This window comes from Symphodus melops (genome assembly GCF_947650265.1).
Source record: "Symphodus melops genome assembly, chromosome: 1".
Classification (NCBI taxonomy): domain Eukaryota; kingdom Metazoa; phylum Chordata; class Actinopteri; order Labriformes; family Labridae; genus Symphodus; species Symphodus melops.
The window spans coordinates 18,806,853-18,834,636 of record NC_136691.1 but is presented as its reverse complement, the minus strand read 5'-3'; the positions used below and the strand labels follow the sequence as shown (position 1 = coordinate 18,834,636).

The following is a 27,784-nucleotide window of genomic DNA, read 5'->3' as shown; positions in this document are numbered from 1 at the left end:
GTTACTGCCCTTTATGATGTCACAAAGGGACTGTCTCCATGCGGACTGTTAGAGCACATATTTTCTGAAAAGTTGAGAAGGCAAAAGACAAAGAGGATTGACTTTTCTCTTTTGTAGACAGACTAAAGACTCATATTAGTGTGAGAATAACATAGTGAAGTGTATTTTATATACATCAATCGATGTACAGATAATAAGAGATCATCTGTGTGTTTAGAACTGTGTGTTAAAATCATGACAATTTTCAACAGAGCTGAAAGGAGATCAATAATCATTTAATCTGAAAAGAGGCTCTTGTAAATATTTGGGCTCCTTTTTTCAAAACTCAAATTTGATCAAAGAAATGTTTTGTCGTCTGTTCACACACCCTCTGCCCTTGCACACAAATACAGCATAGCTAATTGTCAATGGCTTGTGTTCAACCTCTCCTATATTCTCCCTTAAATTTAACACAAGACGAGGCTCTCCTTCCTTTGCAATATGTATTATTCTGTCATTTCTCTTCAACCTCCTTTTTCATCCCTCACTCTCTTTTTCTCTTTACTCCCACTTTCCCTCTCACCTCTCTTCCTCTTCGTCCAAGTGGGCCTGTGGCTGCCTTGCCCCAAAAATAGCTTTTGTCATCTCAGAAGCTCTCTCATGCCATCCTCAATCGCTGTAACAACACACACACACACACTACACAAGGAAGTCTGTTTATGTGGTTTAGCGGCATGAAAGACTTGTTCGCTTGAAAAGACTTGAAAAGTTAACCGTTACTCCAACATACAAACAACTCAGACTCTTCATTCAGAGCTCAGACTATTCTAGTCAAATAGTAGAAATAAACTCCAGACGTAATGACTCACTCATTATGACAGTGAGTCGTTTACAATGTTTAGAAAGCACAGAGTGGAGGGAATCTGACGCTGAATTAACAGGCTGTAATTTTTAGGAGACAAACAATGGTTTTCCACTGCGGGTTTTCTTCCGTCTCTCGGAACAGACAATTGGTGTTAATTGTTGCAAGTGTCTGTGTCAGTGTTTGCAAATGAGATGCATCTGAAATGAGAGGTAATAAAGGAAACAGACAAGTGAATAGAGTCAGAGAGGCAGGACGACAAAACAGGAAGACAGACCATAACAGATGCAAAAAAAAAGATTACAATAGGAAAAGAGAGATCAATTTTAGGAAGAGAGAAAACTGATACTGATAAATCGGCTGATAACTTTCTTTGATCTATATTTGATCTTTGGATAGAGATAGATATCTAGACGCCCTTTTTTTTGCAATTTTCCTTTAATTGCGGCTATCAAACATTTAGAAGAGATATAACGAAGATGAGGTGGTCACTCATCTGGAAACATGTACAAGCATCCCTGCTTGAGGCTCCAGAGTAATGATGCTTGTTGTAATCCATATAGCACCCCTGCTGGTGAGAGAGAACTGCTCGTGTGGCACAAAGAAACTCAGATGAAATGTTATTTAACGGATGAATAAATCTACTAATATCAGTGCATATCTGCCATAAAATTAGACGATAGTCACTTGATACACGAATACCAGATGATCTTATCGGTTAATCATTCAATGAGGGGATGCTGCGATAGTTGGATTCATTATGATGAAATGTTTTTGACCTATCAGCCTCTCTCTGGCTTCTTTGCAATACCTGGAGGTTGTAATTAAATTATTCAGCATTTTTTGCATTTCTCATCATCGGTGCAGGGGAAGAAGAGGTAAAGGGAGGTTGGTGAGTGTTTTTATCATACACACAACAGGATTATAGGGCCTGTTCTGTTGGGAAATCATATTACATTTGAGCTGAGCATAATCATTAGCACATCCTCTGCAAGAATAAATCAGTTATCAGGGTTGAATGTGGAAAACAAGAGGACAAAAAGCTATTAGGTTTTAATCCCATCGTGCAGTAGTGAGAATGACCTTCAGTTGGTAACAAGCCCTGTTAACAGGCATCTACCCATGAGACCAATGCTGAATATCCATCTGTGTGACCTCTGACCTTCATGTGGGCAAGCACAGGCAAGGAGAAAACAGCCGTTGAAGGAATTTGATGTCCAGTCATGTAATATTTTTATTTCAAGTATGGAATTTATAACACATCAATATATATATTTTTTCATAACAAGCTTCAAAATCTTCAAAAGATTGTGTATGTGCAAATCTAAACTTTAATGCGAGGTTGAACATAAATGACAAGGTGCTCAATTTAAATATGTACTTGAGGTTATGTCAGGTCAGGTCCTGTGTTCGTCAGAGTTCCCAGTAAATAAAATTGTCCTTGTTAATAAATGGAGCGTCCCTCCTCATGTAAGCTGGTAGAGCTTTGAAGTAGTCCAATTTTAGGTTAGTGACCTGGCTTTCACTTTGGATGTTTTCATGCTGTCCTCATAGCACCATGTCTAATGTTTAGTCTTTTAGACACTGTTTTTCTTTCAATATTAGTATTATCAATAACTGATCAAGAATATGGCCTGAAATATCTATGGTTAAAGGGATAGTCTCACATTTTGGACAAAAGCTTTAATTCCTATACTGTTGCTAAATATGGATCTACGTCTAGGCTATGTTTGCTAAGCGTATAAAGACAAATGGAAAAATGTTAATCTGGCTCTGTTCAATAAAAACAGGTTAAATCTCATTTCACACCTTACTGGTGGCGGTGTTCCTCAGAGCTCAGCAATGGGGTCCTTTCCTTTTACCATTATGCCCCAGGATTATCAAAGGCCCTCTGTCTCTGGTCCTGTCTGTTTAGCTTCATACGCTCACTTTTCCATTCACAAATTTCCTTTCTGAATCACAAAGTGACTCAAGGTTGACCCATCAGGCGTGTTCAAAGCCAATAAGCTTTTACACTGAGACACATTCAGGGAGATGCCTGTAACATGAAAACAACTCGTTAAGCCTTTAATAATTAATTGAAAAAGCAACCGCTATCATTACTGCAGTCACAGTATTAGACCTCAAAGTAACACCATGAGCGTGAAGAGGGCTAAAGCAACAACATTACAGCTTCTGATGTGGTTCTGATAATATTTGTATTAAGCTGAATAAACAGTGAAGTAAAAGCTCTATGAATCTCGTAATATAGGAAATCATTAATCCTCTGTATTTCTTTGAGTGATGATATTACTGTAAGATTTCCAGAAGAGAGTCGTACAGCCTACCCAAATGATTAAAAACTGGAATAAATATCATGACTGTACAGTAAGAGTTACTTGCCTTTTTGTTTGTGGTAGTGTCATAGAGGGTATGTCTACCCTCTATGACACTGAGTTGATAAAGCTGTAAGCCAACCAGGAAGTGTCTACTCTACTGCCAACTGTTTCAAAATGGACTCTGAATGTTCTGCATTGAGGAGATGGTTTGGTTTGTTACGACAAGTGAAAGTTTATAGACACATTTCAAAATATTTGTCCTTCCATCTCTTATTGTAAGTCCAGTTAAATGGTTTGTTTGACTGAATGTTGGAGAGCAGACAGTCGTGCTAATGGATCTGTGTTAAAGATGAACAGAAATGCTCTTCTTTCATTCTGTCGTTGAATGCTAAATTGCTCATATGCACAAAAAGGAGGGGATTACAGGCCAAGCTGTTTTAACTGTCGAGGTCTTCATCAGGGCAGATGATGAAAGTTTGAAAGGTTTTCAAGGATTTAACCACAGAATTTTCATGATTACACCATTTGAAGAATTTTTAATGTCTCTTCCCACATTGTTACATTTTTAGTGCTTAAAGTGCCTTGTTGACTATTTACGTCTTTTATATTTTTCCCAGTGTCCAAAACCACCGAAAACATTTTATTTTACAGTTTTGACCACATTGAACAACCAGTCACAACCCTTTTTGCTAGAATAAACATGTTTTTCAGGTAAAGTTTTCACACCTTGACATTTTACTGCCAAGCACTAAACATAAAATACAACTGGCTTAATGTGCGAGAGAAAAAGTCTGCAGCTCATGACAGTGATTTAACATCTGGGAGGCTTTCATGTCAGCCAAAATGTAATGACTATACCACAATATTGGGAAACTTTTTCTGAATAGTTTTTGTCCCCAAAAACTTAAAGAGATTGAAACAAAGTGTTTACAGGTTTTGGAAAAAGAGAGATAATCGGTAAGTGAACATTTTGAGCAAGCGGCAAACTCATCTCGATTACTTTTTTTTTGCTTGCTTTTGATGTGCTTGTAATCTCTAGTGTTAGTAATGAGGGAAACCTTAATTTCATTTTTTAAGAATAGATAAAGATTTGATTTTAATTCAGTGCAGTCAAGGTGGAAGAGCAGAAAAGACCTGGAAGTCACACACACACACAAAATGTGTTTACAGCCTGATACAAGAAGGATTCTTAAAAGCTTGTGTCAGATATATGTACACACTGTACAGGGCTACATTTTTTAATGACTAATCAATTTTGATTTCGCGAAGGGGAAAGTCTGATAAAATAACAACGTTGTAGCTGTGTGTCAGGAGGCTTACAGCCCGCCTGAGCTCGAGCTCTCTGACTGTTTCTTGATGACAGAAAGTTGGCTTCAGAAACCTGCTTCAGAAACCACTGAGTGACTACGTCCATGTATTTACAGTTTAGGATTTTGTGTCAAACAGACTTAATAGGCCCTTCAGGCAAACTCAGATTGTAATTAGATATGCTCAGTCTGACAATGACAGGGAGAATAATATCAATATTGATATTGATATTAATGCAACACATTCATACAGTGCGATTAAGAGTCGTGTTTCTGCTGTACGATGTTCTCTTGCTTCCTCTCACTCTTCCATGTCTCTTTCTTGTCTTTCTCTCTGGCGCTGTCTTTTGACTTGGCTTAGCTGGAAAAGTTTGCTTGCTGATTATGAGCTTCTTTAAAAGGGGGCTTTTAAACTGCAAAAGCTGCTGTGGATTTATTTTACCCAGCGCTTTAGAGATCAGCTATTCTGGACACACCACTAGCCAGAAACGATAAAAAAGAAAGAGCCTCTCCCTCTTCTCTGAAACGTTGTCTCGCTTTGGGTTGCATCACAAAGAGCAGAGGATAACCTCGGGTATACCTGCAGAGCCTTGCAGACAGTACTGAGTCACACTCGGCTTCCTGCCCTGCTTGGTTGCCTCCTGTATCTGATTTAACAGAGTCTGTAGCTTAAAAGCAGAAACATAGCACCAGTGGAAAATGCTTTGCATGACATTTCTTGTCATTGATAAATGAAGGTTTTTTTTCGCCTAGGTTAACACCAGAATGGAAAGTAGGCTCTCAGGGTTTTGATAAGAAATATAGTATGCAGTGAGTCTACAGTATCTCTTCAGTGAAGCCCTCCTGCTCATTTTTGTCTTCTTCTTCCCCAATGCCAAAAACTTTTCTCCTAACTGCCACAAGTGATGAAATAAGCTGTCATGCTCAATAGTGCCATCTGCTGTTATTGACACTCCTAAACCAGTGTTAATTCTGCCAGATGGATGTTTTGTAACAACAGATAAACCCTGGTCAGATCCCTGGGCTGCTCCAAATTCCTCTTAAATCGATGATTATTTGAAGTCCGGGAATCAGTGACTGATTCGTTGGCGGTCACTCAACCACTCTGAGCAGCAGGGATTCTTATTTGGCCATTCAAAGCAAGGGTGGGGACTCTTCAGTATCTGAACCTCCAACACAGACACATAACAAGTTCTCATTACAAGCGGCCTTTCTTCCTCTCTTCTTGATTTAATCAAATGGCCTCTCTTCCTGAAAGCCTGTTGTCTCGATGAATCAAGGCTCATCCCTGAAGACCAACGCGATCGTAAAGACCTTGAACGTAAACAGAGGTCACAGGCCGATAAATGCAGTCTGGTGACTCCACAGCAGGTGCAGATGGATACAACAATCAACTGCTGAAGCAGAGGAACGTCAGTGAAACGGTGTTTTCACACATGCAGAAAACTTTTCTTGCTGAGCGGCATGTGTGAAAGCACACATCCGAATATTTCCCCCTTACTATACCCATGGTTTCTCCTGCCAGCCCCTGGTGAAAGTCTTGAATGAGGGTGCAGATGTGTGAATGCAGCAAGTCATATTCAGGAAAACTCACGGGCTAGCAGGACGGAGAGACTGATGAGATCGGCATGTACATTACAAAACACTTGTCTTCTCGGCAGTACAAATAGCACTGATATTACAGTAAAAGACTGTCATTATAGGGTTGGGCTGTATCATCCCCCCCTGCTTCTAGGGACATCTGCAGGGTTTTGTCAAACCAACAGTATGATTTACGTACGCTGGTATTTATGTAAGTACTTGAAATGGTAAATACTGCAGGTATTATAGTGTGTACAGATAAAAGAAACAATGGTAATGGAACCTTTGTCATGTGTTTGTTTTTTTCTTGGATTGGGAACATTCAAATATGTGCAGAAAAAATCTGGTGGTATCAAACATGTTTACAGAGCAGCCAAACAGATTTTTGTTATTTAAAAAAAAAAGTCCTCTAATCTGCCTTTTTCCCTCATGCCATGAGCAACATTAGTCTGATTGCACACACAAGGCACAATCACACAACAGCAGATCACAGTGGAGTTGTGAAGGTAACTTCTCTTCTTGTCTCCGTCTGTAACTTTGTGGGGGGTTTTTTTGTTTTTGTTCTTTTTGTTTTTTGTTGTTTTTTTTACTGCTGCCTGTCCCGGTTTTTAATCTCAATGGGACCAACCTGGTTAAATAAGTTAAATAAAATAAAAATAAATTCAATCTAGTAACTGAACAGCAGGGGCCAGTAGTTGTTCAAAAGATTAAATCTGGATAAAAATGAACCAGATTTGAAAGTCCAATTTTTTGCTATTCAGGATCAGGTAATCGATCGAAAGGCTTTTATGACCCCTCATCTGAGCAACAACAAATAAAAACAAATATACATTAACAAAGACATTGTGGATATTTCAAAATGTCTTAAAAAGGCTAAATGTCCAATAGTTAACCAAATAAAAAATGTTCAGGGTTCACCTTCAGCTGAGGAGGAGAAACCAGCATTTCCAAGCCCTGCTTTTAGGAGGAAGTTTTGCTTTGGTTTGCTGCAGTTTGGTCAGCTTGATTTGTTGCTCTGCTACAACGGTTACACAAGTCAAGTGAAAAATATGAATAAAAGTATATGCACTAAATGATACAAATGTATTATTTGACTAATTTTAAAGTTTTGCTCCATTTTCTTCCTGGAATATACCTCGAAATCCCCCTGTTGGGATCAGGATAATCTTTTTTTTTTTTTTTTGATCAAAATTATCCAAATCCTATTGACAAGTTTTGAACAACACAAACTGAAGGTTTGATCCAGATTAAAACTAGGATTGGATTATGTGATCTAATCTGAATTAAGATTCCTTCTTGGCTTTTTGAACAACACATTTTCAAGATTTGATCCAATCCGATAACCAAAATCCGATCAGTTTACCTTTGAACAACTGGCCCCAGAATGATAGGGCTTTCACACTTGCAAAAAAAAACTCCATGGAGAGCTGTATGTGTGGGGAGCAGACTGCTGAATTTTTCACTCTGACTTCACCTGGAGTTTTTATGCAAGACCCCGAGTATTTTTTTCTGCAGCAAGTCCAAGTGGGCTACTGAACGCAGCAGGATATTCTCCGGACAATTCGTCTCGAGCCAATGAGAGGTGGAGTCACGTGTATTTACCATGACTGGAGTTAGTGTATTGACTGTCTGTTACGATGTCTGCATACATCATTAAAGGTTTGCATAATTTATTCTGTTCATCACGTCAATATGTTTTTCTCCGCTCTTTTGTTGATTTCGCCAAACTACGTGTCTTTAGTATAAAGGAAAACTCTGTCTCTACTTCCGCAACTTTTTTTACGTCACTTTTTAAGGACCCCCCCCCCCCCCCCCACACACACACACACACACACACACCCCGGTCCTGCCTCCTGCTGTGAGGAGCGTATGTGAAGAGCCATGTCAGGAGAATATCCGGAGCATTCCACCTGAAGTTGTCTGGATATTTTCAGGAGTGTATATGTGAAAACAGCTTAAGTTAATTACAGAGTGGAAGCACACTGAATGACACTATCAGTAGTTTCAACAAGGAGGTTTTGATTTAGGAATTATTATTTTAAGAAGGTTAGAACAAAGTGAAGTGGTTATTTTCGGAGTTATTGTTAAAAATACACTCAGGGATAAATTGCCTCTAGCCTGTTTACCCTCTATGACACTGATATCACAGCAGACACCCATCTGAGGGGAACAAGAGGATGATTAAAAATGAATTTTGCAGAGCGGAGGGAAGAGTTTGCGTGTGTATGTGTGTGTGTGTGTGTGTGTGTGTTTTCTCTGTTGTGTAGACCCTGGAGGCTTGGAAGCAGTAGCAGCTACAGCAGTGTGCTGGCTAAGTTTCTGCTGCTGCCTGGCATGTCACTGAGGGTTTATGTAAGAGCACACACAGGTTCTGTTTCTCTCAAGCACGCACACACACACACACACACACACACACACACACACACACACACACACACATTGTAAATACCCCGGCAATGGATTATGCATGTATTCCCTCTCCCTCTCGAAACGGCTGCATTCGGCTCTGTGAAGCAGCTTCTAAGCGATTCTTTGATGAAGCAATGTAAACAGCCATATGCAGAGACAGACAGAGCTGTCAAGCCAAGGTCCTGCCTGTGTGTTTCTCCAAATAGGCTTGACTGCATCTGACTATGTTAGCGAAGAGATGCATGAAACATAAGGCGTTTATTTACGCAGCCCTCTTGTGCCAGAGTGGACCTGTAAGAAACAAGTCATAGCTTAAAGCCTCATTTTTAAGCATAAGACAACAGGGGAAAATGCAGGCCTGAAGTGCTTGAAGGGCAAATTACAGTCTTAGACTGACCTCTAAAAGCTGCGCTGGTACGCTGTGAGACGAATGGCCAATGGCAAACCTGCTACATATTGTTGATAACATTAGTGGCTGTGTCTGCAGCACGGTCGAGTGAGGAAAGATGACCTTGTAAGCTCCATGAAAGCTGATCAGAAATATGAATCGGCTGAAGAAACTTAACTTGAGTGTTATAAGATGTACGGATCAGATCTAATATATTCATCTCTGTTTATTCTCAGATGATGAGTGGTCATTGAGCAGCCACAGTGAGGGATTATTTTTAGGCACAAGCCCTGAAGGTAATAATACCATGAAACCAAAAAGGGGCTAAATGATACTCAAGCTTCTATATTGCTGAGGGAAAGGAAATCTGGCACAAATGAGCTCAGAGGCTCCTGAAACAGTTACGGGTTACGTTCTGGCCTGTTGAAGCAGCAAGGAGGACGGAAAAGATATGGAGTGGGCTGGATTTGGCTTCACACACTATCAGTGGAAAATAGACAGTGTGGCATCACCATGGCAGCCGTCCAGCGCAGGCATTATGGGACAGTGTGCGCATGAATGATCACCTATTGGGTCATCTTCTGGGAGATAGGATGGCCTGTGAGAGGTCTGTTTCTGAAAGGCCTGTGTAACCAGGAAGAACGCCACGACTCAATCTGGACCTCTTTCTTTTCTTATAATTCTGGTGTTTAATCAAAAGCACGCAATCAGCATTGATATGCAACTGCAAGGACTCACATCATCAGCTCAGGAGAGATTATTTAGGCCTTTTTAAGAGTATTTTACACAACATCATGAAATTATATCAATTAAACACATTTTTAGCCCAAGTGATCGTATAGTGGAATGTCAGTATCAAATAAGAGCATTTTGAATTTGTATCTGAATATAAAAATAAGAAAATCATTTTAACATGTAACCACCAATGAAGTGCATTTTGTATCTTTAAACAGTGAATACAAACAACATGAATCCACAGTTAACTTTTCATGTAAAACTAATTTAAGCGTGCTTTACCGTTGAGGGTCGCGGCGTAGCTGGAGCCGGTCCAGCTGTCATTAGACTCGAGACAGGGTTACACCCTGGACTGCCGGTCAGTGACGGGCAGTGTTTAAAAAGTCTTCAGCGTTTAATAGGCATGAGGAATAATATATTAATTTAACCACAAGTTTCGGAGCAGATTCACAGCAAATACTGTGAAGACAATCAAAATAAGACTAATTATGTATGGTGCTGTATTTAGACATGGAGACCACCTAGACAGTGTGAACTGCTGTTTGTTTGACTGCACAGTCAAACAAATAGATGAGTCGCTCCTCTTCAATTACGTTCTTGGCAGAGTAGCTGCTCGAGACCACCCAGTGGTCCGTACACATAAAGTAGGAATGAAAGCTTCAGGAACACTACCAGAATAAAGTCACTTAATGATGTATGGTGACATTTTATAGTTTCTGCTTCAATTAAAAACACTAAAGTGTGTTCTCTTATTTCCATTATTTAAAAAAAAAAAGCATTTAAAGCTATTGGTTAAAGGCCATATGTAACTCTGACACCTAGGGTTTAAAATGGGTACTGCAGTCCAAATTTAAAACATCGGAGAGAGCTGTCTCCCCCGCCCCCTTATTTCCTAGAGTCAACGCACGCTCAGGTTGTCAAGTCACAGACACTGAAGCTTCAGTGTTTAGCCAGCTCTGCATCAGTCTTGAAACCATTCTCACCTCTCTCCATTTTTAACAAGCCTCTCTAATATTGATCCTAGTTCGACCATGTTTCTGCTCGAGGAGCTTTTTAGAAAAATGGCCGTCTTCCATCGCTGCAACACTTGTTGGTTAGCTGTTTGCTTGGCAAACCGAGCGGCATCTAAACAGCCGTGTGGGGGTTTCCTTATGATCTGATGTCATAGTAGGGTCATTTTATGATTTAAACGTCTCACAGATTGGTGCTTTCAACTCGACATTTTAAACTGAATTTTGACTGAACTTGATTGCATGTGCACTTAATAGCTGTGCAAAGCATTTAAACAAGTCCAACAGTGTTCCTCTGTGTTTACCTGTCATTGAGGATGCTGTCTCTATTTCACAGAATTTGAGTTTTGGTTAAGTGGCTTTAAAAAAGCTATTAAACCACATTTAGAGGTTTAAGCCGCTGATCGAAATACATTTCTCCATCAAATTTATGGCTGTGCATTCATGTGGCACTTTATGACAACATAACATATAAAACCAAAATAAAAACCATGCAGAGAAAAAATAACAGTGTAAGTAAATCATAGTTAAGGACTCTGATTCATATTGCCTTGTGATAGCAGGAAGTCTTTGCAGCTCAAACTCATCAGATTGCTGCATCAACTAAACAGACTTCTTCTGTCTTACTGTAGGTTGCATCAGCTTGTGACCTTTTTTTCTTACAATTAAATGCAATCTGCAGCTCTCCAAACTGTAAATACAGTATATCCGTACAGTAAAGAAATCTTTACAGCATTTAAAGCCTGGCCCCTCGCAAGCTCATTACTGGAAGCTTTGAAGCTACAAGATGTCCGTCCAGTTTAGCTTTCATCTGAAGAGCTGGCAACAACAACAGAGCAAGGAAGAAAAATCTGGAATGAACATTGCTGTTACTTAATTATGAAGTTATTTTAAAACCGAGTGATTTGTGGCTTCTCGTGATGAGCGTCTCGTTTACTGCTCGTGAGCTCTATTATTCATCTGTTCTCTGATTTCACAGTCCGTTGCTGCTCCTGGAGTGAAAGAGCCTTGACTGAAGTGTGACTTTGTGCTATTTCTCTCACTCTTCCTGTGTTTCTGTCACTCTTATTTCCCTATTTCCTTCCTTCCTTTTTCCCTTCCTTCCTTCCCTCCTCTCTTGCTGTCCCTCTCACAGCCCTTGGATCAACACCAGTGCCAGCTTGCCTGCTGATTATGAAGGCTTTAATGTTCCATTTAACAGCAGCATGTTTTGGGTCGTGTGTGTGTGCGTGGGGAAAGGTTGGGTATCTGTTTCACAGAATAGGCTTTGCCACACGCTCATTGTCACACAAGAACACGGCCACATTAGCCTTTATAAAGCCAGCTGTGCCTGTCCGCCTGGCTCTACCCTGAGTGGACAGAGGCGGTCTGGCGTTCAGCCGGTCCTTTGATGGGCGATTGCAAACAGCCGTATCAAAGAGCCGTAACAGCAAACGGAAGCCAACTAAGGAAAGGAATAGGACACAATGGAAATGTTAACAGCCTAATATCCATGGCTGTAAAGACGAGGAAACGGTCTCTTCAGGTCCTGACTTGGTCATTTTCGGTTGTTTAACGCTCATTTTGTGCCATCTAGTGATGGAATTGTCTCTCACCCACGACAGCTGCCTTTTATTTCCCCGTCATCTGCTTTTACATGCAAGAAAGATTAACTAAAGAAACTCAGATGGTAGAATTTCACAGTCTCATCACTCTGCCCCACTTTCTTTCACTCCCTCTCTTTTTTACATAACAAAGTGTTTCATAACTTGCCAGATTGTCGAAGAGCCGCAGTGCCGTTCTCTCCCCCTCCCTCATCCACATCTCTCCCTCATCACTTCTCTGACACCTTTTCCTCCTCTCTCTCTCTCATTTTCCCTGTCTCTCCCTCCCCCTCGACTCTCCCACATTTCCCGTCTGTCCACGTGCTGCCGCCTATCCCTCCCAGCCCCGTGCCGCTGAGCTGAAGCCAGGCCGTAGGGGGTCAGGAGGCAGGGCTCGTAGGTGGGAAGCCACGTTCAATTTGTGCAGGAACCATCATTCAGCGTCCCGTTGGTCCTTGCCCGCTTTGCTCCAGCACCCCCTGCATCTCGAGGGGGGCTTCCTTCCTCAAATTAGTTTGGCTCCCGCACAGCCAAAGGGTCAGATAGGAACCTGTACCGTTCGGGGAAGAGCTTCATTGCTGTCACGCTCTCTCTCTACCCCTTGCTCTGTCACACTCACTTAAGTCTCCTGCTTCATCTTCTCTGTTTTCATTCCTCTGTCTCTCATCTTTTAGCTCATTGACATTCCTCTCTCTCCGCCCCCCCTCCCTCGTTCTTTTCTGTCTGTTAACTTCTCACTGCAGTCTGAGCGGTCTGCTGCTGCAGCAGAATTTACTTGGGTGGGACCTTGGCGCAGATTGGCAGCTTTACAACCCAAACTGACTCCCACTGTCTAACCCTGTCTTATTCATTATCCTCTTCTCTTTCTTTCACTTTATGTCCCTCTCCTCTTCCTTTCTCACTGAAGTATTCAGGGACTCTTTGTGCGTGCCGGGGTGGTTAAAGTCATTACAGGCTATGGCCGCATCCTCACATCCTCACGTCTTTCATTGCCCCCGCATAACGAAAGCGTCATACAAAAGCAAAGGCAAAATGTAGAACAGTTTTTCACTATCCAAAATGATCGCTTGCTACATGAGATTGTGGTACATTTTTTGCATTGGCTTTTTTGGGAGGTAAAAGCTGCTCAAGTATTCATATTTTTATTCATTATGGAAAAACTGATAAATGGATCACTTTCTGTGGTGAAATCGTCATTCTGCTGTTCCCTTCCACCTGACAGATTTTTTTTTAGCACATGGGCACATTTATATCACAGTTTGTTAACACGATGGTGCATTCTCATCCAAGGAGGGGCCAGGAGTAGATGGAAGATTAAATGTAGACTAAAATCACAACGTAGAGATATTAAAAATGTCCTTCTTAGGGAAGTCAAGATTTTTAAATAAGATCAATAAAAATGTGATTTTAAAATCACATGCTCTGCTTTATAGGATCTAATGTTTACTAACTTTTATTGTAATGCTTGACATCATAGTTACTGCTTTAAAATGTTGTTGTTTTTTTTATCTAGAACCTCGGCAGCCCATTACAAGTTAACTAGCATTCTGGCTAGGCCACTATTGCACTAATATAATGTGAACTGTTGCTGTATGGTAAATGGACTCGGACTTGGACTTTTTTCTCATCTTCTGAATACACAACAAACAAATAACATTCACCATATCACACCGTTTTCACACACTGATGGCTGAGCATGCTATGTTAAGAGCCCAACTGGCCATCAGAACTTAAGGACACTGCTGCATCTTTGATTGTCTCAGACCGCTCAGCCAACGAGTCCAGAGTATATCCACCTTTATGACATCAAACATTTACGTTTTTTACCGTGCCCTACCGTTAAAGTAATACCAATTTTTTTGCCAGAAGGTCCTTCCTTTTTTCAAAATAAAAGCAGGGTTGAATTCAAGCAGAGAGTTAGGTTCTTTCAGCTTAAGACAGTACAAAAAAGTATTTCATGATTACAAAATGTGGTGGTTTGACAGTCCCAGTTATTACATACCAATGTTGAATTCAGCCTACTGCAGATACATTTTTTAAATCCTGTCTTACTCATTGACTTGACTCTCCTGCCTCCTACATCCTACACTTCTTCTAATCATAGAGCTGAAATAAAAGAACCAACCGAGTCTTCCAACCTCAAATGACAAATTGAATAATAACATGACGAAGAGCACTGAGAGAAAGCTTTTAGGTTGATTTATTAAATCAACTGAGAAGATCTAAGTGCATCTGACGCCTCTTCCAATAATTAATTTGCTTCCCTGTTACGTAAAGATGTTGCCTTTATAGTTTTTATCATCTTGACATAATCTATTCACATGGATATCTTTTCTTATTTTCCTAATTTCCTTAATGAAGGCTGTTGCTGCCGCATCACCGGCTCTCTTTTGTTTGCCCCGCTCGGCTTAGATCACCCATCAGCTCTGAGAGTTTTTTACCAAAGAGGTCAAATGGAAGGTTGTAACTAATGAAACGCTCAGCTTCTCACAGCTACCCACAGGGCTCGTGGTCCACAGAAGTTGACGAGCGGAGCGGGGTCTCTGTGGTCATTCATTGCGTTACTGCATTAACCTCTGAGCTGGTGTTCACGTAGGGTGAGGATGCAGTTATGACATGGACTGCTAACAGGCTGAAGGGATTAAGATTGGGCGAATACAGACTGGGCACAGTTGATTCATACTATAATCATGTACAGTGCTGTCATCTTAGTCTTGTAGCCCATAGCATCAGTGACGACAATATGTTATTGTTAACGCAAATCCAAAGAAATAAAATACGTTTTATATCTGACACAAAAAAAGATTTTTATTATTAGAAACATGTTTTTACTTAAACCTTTTCACTGTTACTCTAAAATCTCTGATAGTTGATCTAGCCGACGAGCCAGATTAAGGATGATCAATTATTTATTACTGTTGCCGCGTTAAGTCTTGTTGTTTAAATTTACCTTACAAAACGATACTTTGTCTTTTTTTGTACACATTTGGCACATTATTTCTTATTTGACGTGAAATAGAAAAAGCTGTAGTCTCTAGCCTTGCTAGCACTTGAAAGCTGGCGCTATTAGCTCTAAGCTAACATCAATATGCTAACATTTTAAAAATGACAATGCTAAAACTCTCAGGCTGTCTAAAGCAGAAGTATCACTGACATTAGGACAACAGGTGTCTCGTGATACTACTATAAAGTGTATTTGTGAAGAAGAGGGTCCTGTAACGAGACAACTGTTACGAATATTGAAGTCTGAGTCACGATGCAAATGCTGTGTCAAAGTTTTGCAGTGCTGTGATCGGCTGTATAGCTAGGGTGACTGGCCAGATGTCTTGATTTGACAGGGACCGTCTCGTTTTTCAAGCTCCCTGTCCAGCTTCCATCAAAATGTATCAGCCACTGACTCGAAAGCAGTCTTATATGTTTTATGCTTCCCAATAGCATTGTTGTCATTGATACTCGGGTCCGGCTGAGATGGGATTTTTGGGGCTGATGTCAATATATGGGGAGAGAAAAAAATAGATACTGATAAATCCGAGGACACTTTTGTCAGCTCTATGTTCAAGCTGTTCAACTTTGGAGAAGATTTATAATGGAGTCAAGGTGGTCTCTGAACTGGGAAGTAATGCGCATGTATGTGCTAATATCAGCCCGTATTATCGGCTCGTCAATTCATCGATCTGGCTCTTTACAACACAATTACACCACATGATCCTACAAACTCTAACAGCTCTACAAACGTAGCTGTTCATTGTGGGCTCTGTTTGCAGGGGGTCAAGCTTAGGATTCTAAAAGTGTTTTTTTATTTGAACATAATTTTGAAGTTGAAGAGTGGGAGACATAACATCCCACATTGACTGACATCATCACACAGGTTCATCCATTTTTGTGAGTTTATTTGAACAAGCTAAATTTGAAACACTTGATCATACAAGGAAACAAAAGACTGATCGTTATTTCTGTCTTTCTTTGTTCTCTCTCTGTCTTTTTTAAAATTCATTTTAGTTCTTCCCCTACGGCGATGCTTCCAAGTTTGCTCAGCACGCCTTCAGGACCTTCGACAAGAACAGTGATGGCACCATCGACTTCAGGGAGTTCATCTGTGCGTTGTCCATCACATCACGAGGCAGCTTCGAGCAGAAACTCAACTGGGCTTTCAACATGTATGACCTGGACGGAGACGGCAAGATCACACGGGTGGAGATGCTGGAGATCATCGAGGTAAACACAGCAAAGAATGAACTCAAAAGAATCTTTTCAAATCTCTTATCAATCTTATATATAGCTTCAAATATAACTCAACAAAAAATATTATTAAGTGCATTTTCCAATATGTACTACTTATTTTAGCCTCTTGACTGGTAAGCAGAAACTACATTTCTCGGGTGGTTAAGAGTAGAGATTCACTGATAGGGAAGATCAGGACCGATAAAGATACCGATGTTTAACCAATGGCTGATTCTTGTACGATGTTTGTTTTATGACTTCTTCTGGTGTAAGCCTTCCATAGTGCCACCATCTTCTCTCATGTTTGACGATGAACATGAGTCAGAGTTTGTTCAACAGGAAACCTCCTCTTTTACACAATAAAAAAACCTCTTCGTCGTTAGGTGTACAAGACGTCAGCATTAAACACCAAATAAACATCATCAACCGACATCGCTTCATGACACATTATTAGCCGTCTGTCATCAGGGCCAATATCATGTGATACCAATGTTGAACCGATGCATCGGTGTATCCCTAGTTAAGAGCAATGTGTATTGTTTGTTATTAGTGAAGTGTTTTCGAACAGTAGAGGTCTGAGCCTAAAGGGACGGACAGAAAACTACAACAATAATAAAGAAGGAGAAAAAGAGCCGCTTTATTGCCTGTTATCAGGAGTTTGGGCGTCTTTTTCTTCATCTCATACATGATATCATGATCTGGTAGAAGGAAGATTGTATTCTGATAAGTTGTAAGATATCTTTATCATCACCCATTTCTTGTGAGTATCTTACACGTAAAATATCCAAAGCAAAGGCATCCCAGGATTGAACGTTCTCCCCTCGCCCTCATCTCTCCTCACATACCTGTTCACTCTGCTGGTAAAGGGAAGTCGACTGACGATCATGTGCTCAGCTCACAAACAAAGGGGAGAGTTTCCCTTCTACTAGTGGCAGTGTTTTGTTTAACTGGTGACTTTATCACCAGTCCCCGATCCCAGCCACCGTTACTGTGAGCAGTGTTACTGTGTTCTCAATGCAAAGATTTAAACAACAGATTGTCTCTGTACATTTCTGCCCTGTCTAATCATGCACGGTGCTGTGTTTTGACAGCACAGGACATAATTAATGATTAGATAATACACACTGAGGTATGAAAAGATGCTCGACTGTAGCTGAAACTCACTGACAGGTGATCCAGCTGTGCTCCATCTGTTCTGCTGTCACACGAGGAAAGGAAACCTGAGTATATATAAAGAGATTTCCAAACGTTTCGCTGCTCTCTTTCCCCCCCTGCAGGCGATCTACAAGATGGTCGGCACGGTGATCATGATGAAAATGAACGAGGACGGCCTAACGCCTGAGCAGCGGGTGGACAGGATCTTCTCCAAGATGGATAAGAACAACGACGACCAGATCTCTCTGGAGGAGTTCAAAGAGGCGGCCAAGAGTGACCCGTCCATCGTATTACTGCTGCAGTGTGACCTCCAGAAATAGGCCGGAGGGCGAGCGAGCGGAGCGCTCCACCAGCCGCCACGGACTGCACAGAAAGAATTTCATGTTCCATTCAGTTTGCAGCTATTTCCACTGAAAAAAAAAATTATGCTTGGACTACCTTTCAATGGATCTGCTTCTTGTGTTTGAAACACTCGTGTGCATGAGAATGTTACTTGCTATAAAAAGATCTACACACAACATACAACAGTGTGCTGGTACAAAGAGTGCAGGTGCACACTGACACCACAGACACATTCACACACACACACACACACACACACAGACACACTCAGACACGCCTCTCACTACATATAAACACCTTGCACAAATGATATATATAGATACAGTATATAAATATGAATATATATATATTTAAATTATTCAAAGATCAACTGCCAAAATGTGAAGTGTGCAAAGTATTTTCCATAAGGTTTCATTCTACTGGAGCTCGCGCATCAGTGATGTGCTACGTTGAATTTGCGGCTACTCTATTTATCGTTCCAAGTTTACTGACGCTAGCTGTATGTGTTTCATAATACTCAGTAATGTCGAACCAAAATTCCTATGAAAATGTATCTGCCTCCGAGAAGACACCGTATCCATCGTCTTGACTATTAGCTAGAAGAGATGGATTAGCATTTGTCCAACTTTTCCTTCCGAGAAACATGCTTGTACTGTCAGTAACGACAATGTAAACGTAGTTCATTTGCATGCCTTTAGGTTCTGCCTTAAAAAAATCTCCCCATTTTGCATCCTGTGATTGCAGACGGAAAGCCTTATCATAGCAAGTGGCGGTGACACGCGTCGGGAGAAGCCGTGAGAAAAAGATTTTCAGCGCATTAAGGGAGAAAAAAAATCTTCTTAACAGTGAGTCCTTCTACAAGTGTTGTCGTACGGGATGTGATTTTTCTGTGATCTGTCGAGACGTTTTCTTTAGACTGCTTTTATGTGGGAGCATGTTTACTTGTAGAGTAGCTGTAGTATATGTTGCTAAGAATTTAATCCCCACCCCCTTTGCATTTACACATACTATCTCATGATGACAAAATTATCTGAAGTGGATTTTGGAGGAATACAGAATCAGAAAAGATAAATTGACCTGGAGGCGAGGGAGGTGAAACATTTACAAGATGAGAAAGAATAAAGGGTCCCTTAACTGAACGTAAATGAGATTATAAATAACAACAAGCAATTATTCTAGAGTTGTAGAGAGCATTGATTCAAGATTCAAGATTCAAGATTTCTTTATTTAGTCCTGAAGGAAATTTGCCTTGGACGTACAGGCTGCTGCATAACACATAACACGACAAACCAAACTAAGTTGTAACCTTCAGTATGTTTCACCATCAGAAGAACCACTCTGTTCCAGTTAGCCTGCAGGTTGCATATCATTCTATTCAATTCAGAGGAGTGGCGAACAAATAAGGCCCGCGCAGCATTTTAACTTTCTCGTCTGTCTTTTTCAGTGGAAGTAATTGAGTGCTTAAGTGGTGAGAGGAGCAGTGAATGGCGTTTCATTAAACACTGTAACTAGTAGAGGACAGCCCTTATGTAGAGCCGTGTTTAGTAGGTTAAATACAATTCGCCCTTAACAACCCTCACAAGTATTTCTCTCTTACCAATCAGTCAATCTTTTTGTACTTTTTTACTCCCCTCTCACACATTGTACACGTTCTGACGCATTGGAAATGTAGAGAAGTTCAGCGGAGTGTGGTGCCCTCTACACACGACTTTAAGTTGACCTCTTAGCCCACATGTAAGTTCAAATATGTTCACCTGGTCCTGTCTGAAAGCACCGCAGACTCTCAACGACCTGCATTAATGCTACTAGTGTTTAAAGAGCTAAAGGAGATGTAATGAGTAATCAGTATTGCAATAAAGATTGAGCATGCCAGTCCATCGTCATCTCCCTGCAGCGTGGCTTTTCACCGTCACTTTGTAATCTGAACTTCTTTACATGAACGTCTTTGGATAGACAATGTTTCTAATTCCAACTATGTTATTACTATTATTGCTATCAAGATACCAAATGTAAGCAAAGGCAACCGTGTACAAGGGTTCTTTTGTAGCATGTATTGTGTCCCTGACGACATGGCTGCACTACTCCCTGTGTTGTGATTTAATCTAATAAAAGGAACTCTATGGGCTGTCGTCTGCTCATTAACTCATGAAATCATCTCCATCAGTGTCACAGATCCACATCTGGACCAGAGGTTTTCAAATTTGTTTATGCTACATACACTCAATGTCTCATCAGATCAGATCATACACCCCTCTCATCATGTTCTGATTGTGTTAGTTCTGTCTGAATTAGAAGTCCAATATGTAAGAGGTTTACTGAATTAAATCTTATAATGACCTCACTATATCGTCAGACTTTAAGGAAACATGCTATGTGGAAGGACTGGCTTAGACAACAACGCAGCAGCCAGGAGCTCCTCTTTCTAAGTTTAGATTCAGGTGTTTAATGGTCTGTTTTTGTTTTGACCAGAGACGTAAAGGTAGGCAGTTTTACAGCAACTCCACACACTCCATTTTGCCCCTCGTGCCGCAGTTTGCCAGGCAAGCAGCAAACCAACAGGTGTTGCAGCGATGAAAGGGCGATATATCTAACTGGTTCAGATAGACCAGATTCTAACCAACATTACACGCCTCAGCATTTTTCTAATTCACTTTCTGAGCAAAAACCAGGATAAATACTGGGGATGCTTTTGAAAAATGGACAGAGGTTTAAATACAGAAATATTTCAAGGCTGGTGCAAAGCTGGCTTAACACTGAAGCTTCAGTGTCTGTGAAATGGCAACCTGCGTGCCCCTCGACTCTTGGAAGGAGGAGGCGAGGGAAGACAGCTCTCTTCAGTGTTTTGAATTTGGACTGCAGTACCCATATTAAACACTTTCAATTCTCCCTTAAGGGTGTTAAGTAACACTACAGGATTTTTTTGAGATTTCAAAACCAACCCTACCACCCTGATTTAGCCATGTCTCATCTATGTATCCTTATGTAGCTATTTCACCAGTTTAACCAGGAGTCATATTTCTTTATCATGTTATTTAAGTGCATCAATGAACCTTGGTACGAAGGTGAAGGACAGGAACATCTCAGTTAGTTTGAAAGCTAATTTACAATCGTAATCCCACTTAAATGTGACAAAGCACTAATTTACATTTACTGAATACACTCACAAAAACACATTATATCAAATGCTTCTTAAAGATAATTAATATGATTTGACTCATTTAGTTAAGTTTGAAACAGAGCATTTTCATGTTATTTCAGTATATTAAAGGGATACTTCACCCATTTACATGAAGCTGTGTATCATTAGAAACATGGTAGTAGTGTTGAATGGTCGTGAATCCAGCCCTCATTTTGCCCTGAGACGAGAAAAATATGTTTTTCTTTGCCTGGAAGTTTTCTTCATGTGATGGATTTACGACCATTCAACACTACTACCATGTTTCTAATGATACACAGCTTCATGTAAATGGGTGAAGTATCCCTTTAATTGTTTATCCATTAGTTTGAGTCTAGATTTTCACTTTTTATGTTTTTCTCTGCTAGGGGAATTTAAAAAATAAATAAGAGGGGAGGCCTGACGTTAAATATTAAAATCCGCCGTTGTGCAATAACTTTGCTGTTCTGTATTTTCTTGCTCTTGGAGAGCAGAATAACCTCGGAGTACACAGAAGTGAAGATTTGAGGTCTTCTTCCACGGCTACATTCAGTCTGTACAAAATTGCAGTTAACTACACAGAGCACATAATTGAGCAAGTTTGCAGTGATCTTACATTAAACAAACTTTTCTGCAAAACGTGATGATAACAATTCTTCAAGATATCCTGCTTAAATTTAATTAGCATCTGAAAATACCTAAAGCTTGTATTTCAAAGTTGAGACATCGTTCACTTGCATAGTGTATGTAATGTCGCTCAACTACCACCAGGTGTCACTGTTGACCAATAGATAGATACTGTATTGATCCCGAGGGAAATTTAAGACGGAGCCACTGAATGTGTGGCCACTCGCGTTGGCGCAAAGGTTTGATGACATGTGGCTCGTACGGGGATAGTTGATTTTATTACTTAAAAGCTTCTAAAAAGGTTTTTCTATTTTTCGACGTTTTTAATAATATAATGGTAATATATATTAGCATCAACAGTAGCTAGTTTGAATACAGTCAATTATTTTTAAGAAAGAATTGTTAGTCTTTGCAGGAAGAGAAAAGCTGAAATGTTTACCCATAAGTCTTTGGCCAATTAGCATTGAATAATCAGGTTCAATTGGCACACAGCCAACCTTAAAATGAGACCTCAGGGGATTCATCCCCACCTGCTGAGAGAGGCTTCAGGCAAACTAGATACTGGGAAACCCCTGACCCCTGTGCAAATGTGGAAAATACATCAGTCTATTGATTTTAAAGGGTTCACACAGAGGACAGCACTTCCACTATGTTACATTAACAGTGTAAAAAATGAGCACACAGAAGCTTTTATAGAAAGGGAACATTTATTTGACAGAATACTTTACATAGTCAGTAATCATCAACTCCATTTCATACCACACTGTATGACCATGACTAGCTTTAAATTAAAGGTTTGTAAAAGTGTGAAAAGACTGACAAAAAAAAAATTTGCCCAAGCAGATAACATCTTACAAATACACAACGTTTGATTTCTGCAATCGTGTTTCAGGCTTTTCCCCGTCTGGAAGACAATTCCTCCTTCTCTTAGAAGACCACCTTACAGACGGTACATCCATCCACAAAAACAAAATGATCAAATGTAAAAAAAAAAAGAATATTTTCAACAACCTGACCAGCTGACGGTAAGCAGCGTGTAAGGATTGTACAGGTAAACAAACGAGCTGTGGTGTTACTTTGGAGGGTCTGTGTTGATGCCGTATTTCTCTTTTAGAAGCTTCAGCTGCTCCTCTTTCTTCTTTGTGTCCATCTTCTGGAAAGCCTGGAAAAAGATGATGACACAGAGAGACATTGATTTATCTGTCATTTAATTTTCTCCTATTTCTTGAATTATTCATTTTAATTAATGTTCCTTTGTTGTGTTTTATTTATTTCTCAGTAATGTGACAGCCTCCAACCCCCCTTTTAAAAATTACCATCCAATAGTCGGCACAATCAGGTAAGGGGGGGGGGGGTTAAGGGTCTACCAAGAAAATAGTTTACGGCATGTCGGCATCCCTCTTAATGCACCAATTTGTAATTGTTCAGCTTCATATACAATTATGATCTCAACTTGTTCACTACTGATCGAGGTTACAAGCCCCTAAATAAACTGCATTTTTTACAAACAGTTTGAACTGATGTCCTCAGTTTCTCTCAGTGCATCTGCTCCTTTGCTAATTATTATCAGCAGGGGGTTTCATTAAGTCTACCTAAAAACACAACTGTGTTGTTAGAAATAATAAAATAACCTCAATTCTGTTTGAACAGCAGGTGAGGCTAAAGTGAGAGGGCTGCTGTTCATGACGTAGAAAAACAGCAGCCACAAGAAAAAACAAAGACGTCAGACTGCAATCTGGAGGAGACTTTCTCTCTCTGATCATCTGCAGAGCATACAGACACAACAACACAAACTCAGGCAGTAGAGAGCAAAAGCAGATCATCCACTAGTTTATCAATCTTAGATGGTGATCATATGCAGATGTTTCAAATAGTCAGTCTGTCCAGGAATCGTCCAAGTGTGGGATTACAGTCTCCTGGTTCAACTTTTCAGCTTGATTACTCTGGTCAAAACAAATTTTTTTTTAAAGGTTTCCCTCCAACTTGACGAAGCATTCAGACACTGTAATAAAAATACATACTCTGTTTGCATTGTAGTAGAGGACCACCAGGTAACGGTTGCAGACGTTGAAGCCTGACAGATGGTCACAGGCGTTCTTGGCGTCGAAGATGTCTTCATAAACCACGTACGCTGTTCCTCTGCTTTCAGGCGTGTTCCCTCTGAGAAACAAGAGAGGCCAAAGCACATAGGAAAATGAGCAAGAGAAGTATCTACAGTGTCAAACAGTGTGACAGGAAGCAGAAATAAAGACTGAATAAACTGAACAAGTTTTCGTCAGGCGTGTGCGCTGCAGAGCGGCCCTGGGTGGGTGGGCACACTGAGTCTGCCTGCACTGCTGGTGATGTCATAAAGAAGTATCAAGGGTCATGGTTGATGGACGCTCGCTGCTGGGCATTTTGAAGTGACACTGCACTCTGAATTGAGGCCACATGAAAAGGCTGGAGCACTGCAAGGTGAGTGAAGTTAGGGCGAAAAGTGTCAGTATGCGACTGGATTGGATAGTCGGGCGGAGTGAAAACGTATGCCGCTGCTTTAAGTATTGTGTGTGTACTAGTGAACTGACTCGCCATTAAAGAAGGAATGAACTAAATTATGAATCAGGTTGCTTACTGACAAATGTATCTTTGGCCAGTGAGTTTGACGTGAGGTGGACATGCATTACTAGATTACAATTTCACGTTCTGTCTGTTTTTGATGGTGAATTCAATGATCCTGTCCCTGTTTGTAAACTTCATCTCATCACTCATCTCTATAAACAATGACAATGATAACCTCACAGTTGTTGATAAGCACTTACTTTCACCCGTTTGGCTGACAGACTGCACTGCGCAGTCTACAGAGTAATTACTTACGTTCTGATTTGCCGTATCGGTCCATATTTCCCAAAGATATCGTACATCTCCTCAGCTGTGATCTTGTAAGGAAGATTCCTGATGTACAAGATTCTGTTCACTTCAGGTGGAAGCCGTATCTGCAGCACACAACAAAACAGTCCCTTACAAAACGTGTTCTTCAGTTTGATACTGAAACAACAGAGATGTAAATAAAATTGATTTAGAGGGCTAATTTAAATTACAAAAAGACTTATCGCCTTGAGCCTTCTTCACAGGCTGTATAAATAGAGGGTTTATTTAGGTGATAATTCTCCTTCCACTTTTATTTTGAAATAATCCTTTCCACGAGCACAGGTAGCTTGAGGGAAACCTGTACCTTTAAGTTGACAAAATACAACTTTTAAATCAGTGTTTCAACATGTTTATACAGATTTCTTCTGTGACTCGTCTGTCTGTGAAATGACCTTTACAGAAGGATCATGTATACACACGATGTCCTAAAATCCCTAAATAAGAACCAAACACTCATTTTAAAGTTATAAGTTTAAGTGGCAACCTTTTCTAATGTAACACCTTTATGATTATCAAAGTCCTTCTACCCATTTAAACCACATTCCGAGCAACAACATGTACATTTAAATAAGTAATATGTACATTTAAAGCAGATGAATGTGAGCAGTGTGATTGTTTTCAGTTTGTTAGCATGCTAACTGTTAGCTAGGACTCGGTGTAAATATCTTCTAGTTGCCACTAAGCCAACACTCCGATCTATTTCTATTAAATTATATACCAGTCGCCATATTTATACTCACGTTTGCGCGTTTCGCTGCTTGCATAGCCATGGTGAAATATTGTTATGGGTCAATCAGGCCGCTGAAAAACAAACACGCAGTTCAGAAACTCTTTACTCTCCACCTCAAAATGGCAGCCGTCGCCAGCTACTGACGAACTTCCGGTTCGGTACTGAAGGCTGCACCATAATAGAGTACTGTGCCGCCCCCCGCAGGGCAACAACAGTTACTACAACACTTCACTTACAAACGAGATGAACAGCGATACATCTATACTTAGATATTGTGACTTTATTTGGCGAACACCTATTTGGGCTTAGTACACATAAATTACAATCTCGCACAGAGTTGAAAGTCATAGTTTGAGATTCACGTATTATTTATGGCTGAATTAAAGTAAGCTGCCTTTGTTCCTGTTACTTTGCCTGATGTGCCACTGTTTAGGAGCAGACATAGAAGTTATTTTGTACGAGGTGGATACTGGATTAGCCTATATTTAACAACATTTTTTTGTGTGTGTGTGGGGGGGGGGGGGGGGGGGGGGGGTGGTTAAACAGTTGATGGGATAGGTACAAAACATTTTGTCGGGCATTTTTAGAGTTTAAACGGGATTTAAGGAGAGCAGGGGTTGATGAGCTCAGTTTGTTTGGTTGCTGATTCAAATCTAATATAATACTGTTTCTATCTCTAACGATGAAACAGCTCCACAAACCAAATAAGTCGGTGTACTGTTTGGAAATAACATAGTGGTGTGTTGACAGAGCAAGTATTGCATGATATTTTTCATATATGACCACAAAAACAGAATTATAGTAGCCTATAGACCAGTCGGATATTAAATGTAGAACAAATCTGTTTGTACAGGTTGAGCCTAAAAATGACAAGTTGGTAAAACTAAAACAAAGATTTAGAAAAGAAAAAATATTGATTCTCTATTTTCATGCATACAGTCTACTAAAGGAAAGCATACTTCAAAACAAGTCATGCAACCAACAGGGAAATGCAAACTATCTGTCATTTGTTCTTTGAAGAAGCTATACCATAAAATACTTTAAATATGTTATTTTATGGTTTTCTATTCAGCTTAAATCTGAAAGTTAAGTCTGAAGATATACCATGCAGGAACTTTAATTTTGTGTCATTATGGACCCTTTCTTCTTCTTTTGTGTAAAGAGGAAGTTGCTGGTGAAATAACTCTTGAGGCAACATGTTGTTCCATTCAAGTGAAGTTCTTTTATCAGCTGTCAGTTAAAGACACTCATAGAGTAGAAAAGCATAAATGCTACAGTAGTTGAGAGTATAGGTCTATAGGGAGAAAGACAGATGACAAACCAACATGGTCTTTGGTTTGAAGAACCAGGTCTTAACAATAACTATTTTTCTGTACGTTTGAGCTTTGAAATATTTTCATTATAGTTGTTTTTATTATTAACTTTCATAAACAAAGGCCTTTTAAAGAGCTGTGCATATGAAGAACAAGAATCATGCTTTTATCTTCATTAAACAACTGAATGCTTCTAGAGTCTTGACTAAGAAAGAAAGTGGATCCTGTTACTCCAGTTCTGAGGTTGGAGTCTGTCAGAGAGAGAGAGAGAGAGAGAGAGAGAGAGAGAGAGAGAGAGAGAGAGAGAGAGAGAGAGAGAGAGATAGATAGAATAGGCAGTAAACAATAAACTACTGCTGTCCAGTATATAATAAACTCAAAACAAGTTTTAGAAGCCCTCTTATACGACAAAGAATAAATAAATTACAAATTAAATCAATCAATCAATCAATCTTTATTTATATAGTGTCAATTCATAACAGGCGTTATCTCGAGACACTTTACAAAAGAAGGTAAAGGACCTTACTGTTTGTCTGTTAACATTAACAAAAGAGCAGGTAACAAGACCATGCTCATTGTTATGTTTACAAAAAGCAGGTAAAGGACCTTACTTATGGCTATATTACAAGAGCCCAGCTTAATCCGTCATAGCGTGACAAGAAAAAAACTTCCTTGACGGAACAGCCATCTGCTAAACTGTGCTGGGCTTGAAAATGGGATGGGGGAGATGGGACAAGATGCAGAAAGAAGAATAGGATAGGATAGGTTTGGGGGCGGGGGCATCCTCGTGGGGGGGGGGTGTTTGGGCAGGCCATCCTCACCAACAGTCCCAAGGAACCTAAGAGAGCTCAGGAGCTCCCAGAAAAAGGAGAGGTTAGAATATAAAGATAGTGACAAGCAGTAATAAGATATGAAGCTGGGAGAGAAAGAGGGAGAGAGAGATAAGAGATCCTGGTGCCAGTTCCCCCGGTAGTCTAGGCCTATAGCAGCATAACTATGAGCTGGTCCTAAGCCAGCCCTAACTATAAGATTTATCAAAAAGAAAAGTTTGAAGTCTATTCTTAAAAGTACCTAGTGTGTCTGCCTCCCGGACAGCGACTGGTAGACGATTCCAAAGGAGCGGTGCCTAGTACTTTTAGAGACTATAGGTACCACGAGCAGGC

The 27,784-nt window shown here is 40.2% G+C and overlaps 2 protein-coding genes and 1 long non-coding RNA gene across 3 annotated transcripts in view; 1 reads left to right on the top strand and 2 right to left on the bottom strand.

The window, feature by feature from the left end:
• vsnl1a (visinin-like 1a) overlaps positions 1–19,087 on the top strand; it is a 34,610-nt gene extending 15,523 nt beyond the window's left edge. Inside the window, exons 3-4 of the mRNA XM_079353468.1 lie at positions 16,172–16,387; positions 17,671–19,087. Coding sequence (XP_079209594.1) covers positions 16,172–16,387; positions 17,671–17,868 — 414 coding nt within the window. The 3' untranslated portion in view covers positions 17,869–19,087. The remainder of the gene's footprint in view (positions 1–16,171; positions 16,388–17,670) is intronic.
• The window catches only part of LOC306830190, a 332,171-nt gene that overhangs the window by 118,734 nt on the left and 185,653 nt on the right, over positions 1–27,784 (bottom strand). The gene's annotated exons all lie outside the window — the stretch shown is intronic.
• On the bottom strand, positions 22,360–25,460 carry sf3b6 (splicing factor 3b, subunit 6). The gene is made up of 4 exons (XM_079363466.1): positions 25,319–25,460; positions 24,525–24,643; positions 23,693–23,831; positions 22,360–22,833 (listed from the first exon to the last, which is right to left on the bottom strand). Exons 1-4 carry the CDS (start codon positions 25,346–25,348, stop codon positions 22,744–22,746), a joined length of 378 nt encoding a protein of 125 aa, XP_079219592.1. The 5' UTR covers positions 25,349–25,460; the 3' UTR covers positions 22,360–22,743.

Excerpts from the sequence above, each read along its gene's own strand:
- sf3b6 (XM_079363466.1), bottom strand. The coding sequence starts at position 25,348 with ATGGCTATGCAAGCAGCGAAACGCGCAAAC. Across the intron at positions 24,644-25,318 it reads AAGCAGCGAAACGCGCAAAC|ATACGGCTTCCACCTGAAGT; the intron begins GTGAGTATAAAT and ends TGTGTGCTGCAG. Across the intron at positions 23,832-24,524 it reads CCGATACGGCAAATCAGAAC|AGGGAACACGCCTGAAAGCA; the intron begins GTAAGTAATTAC and ends CTTGTTTCTCAG.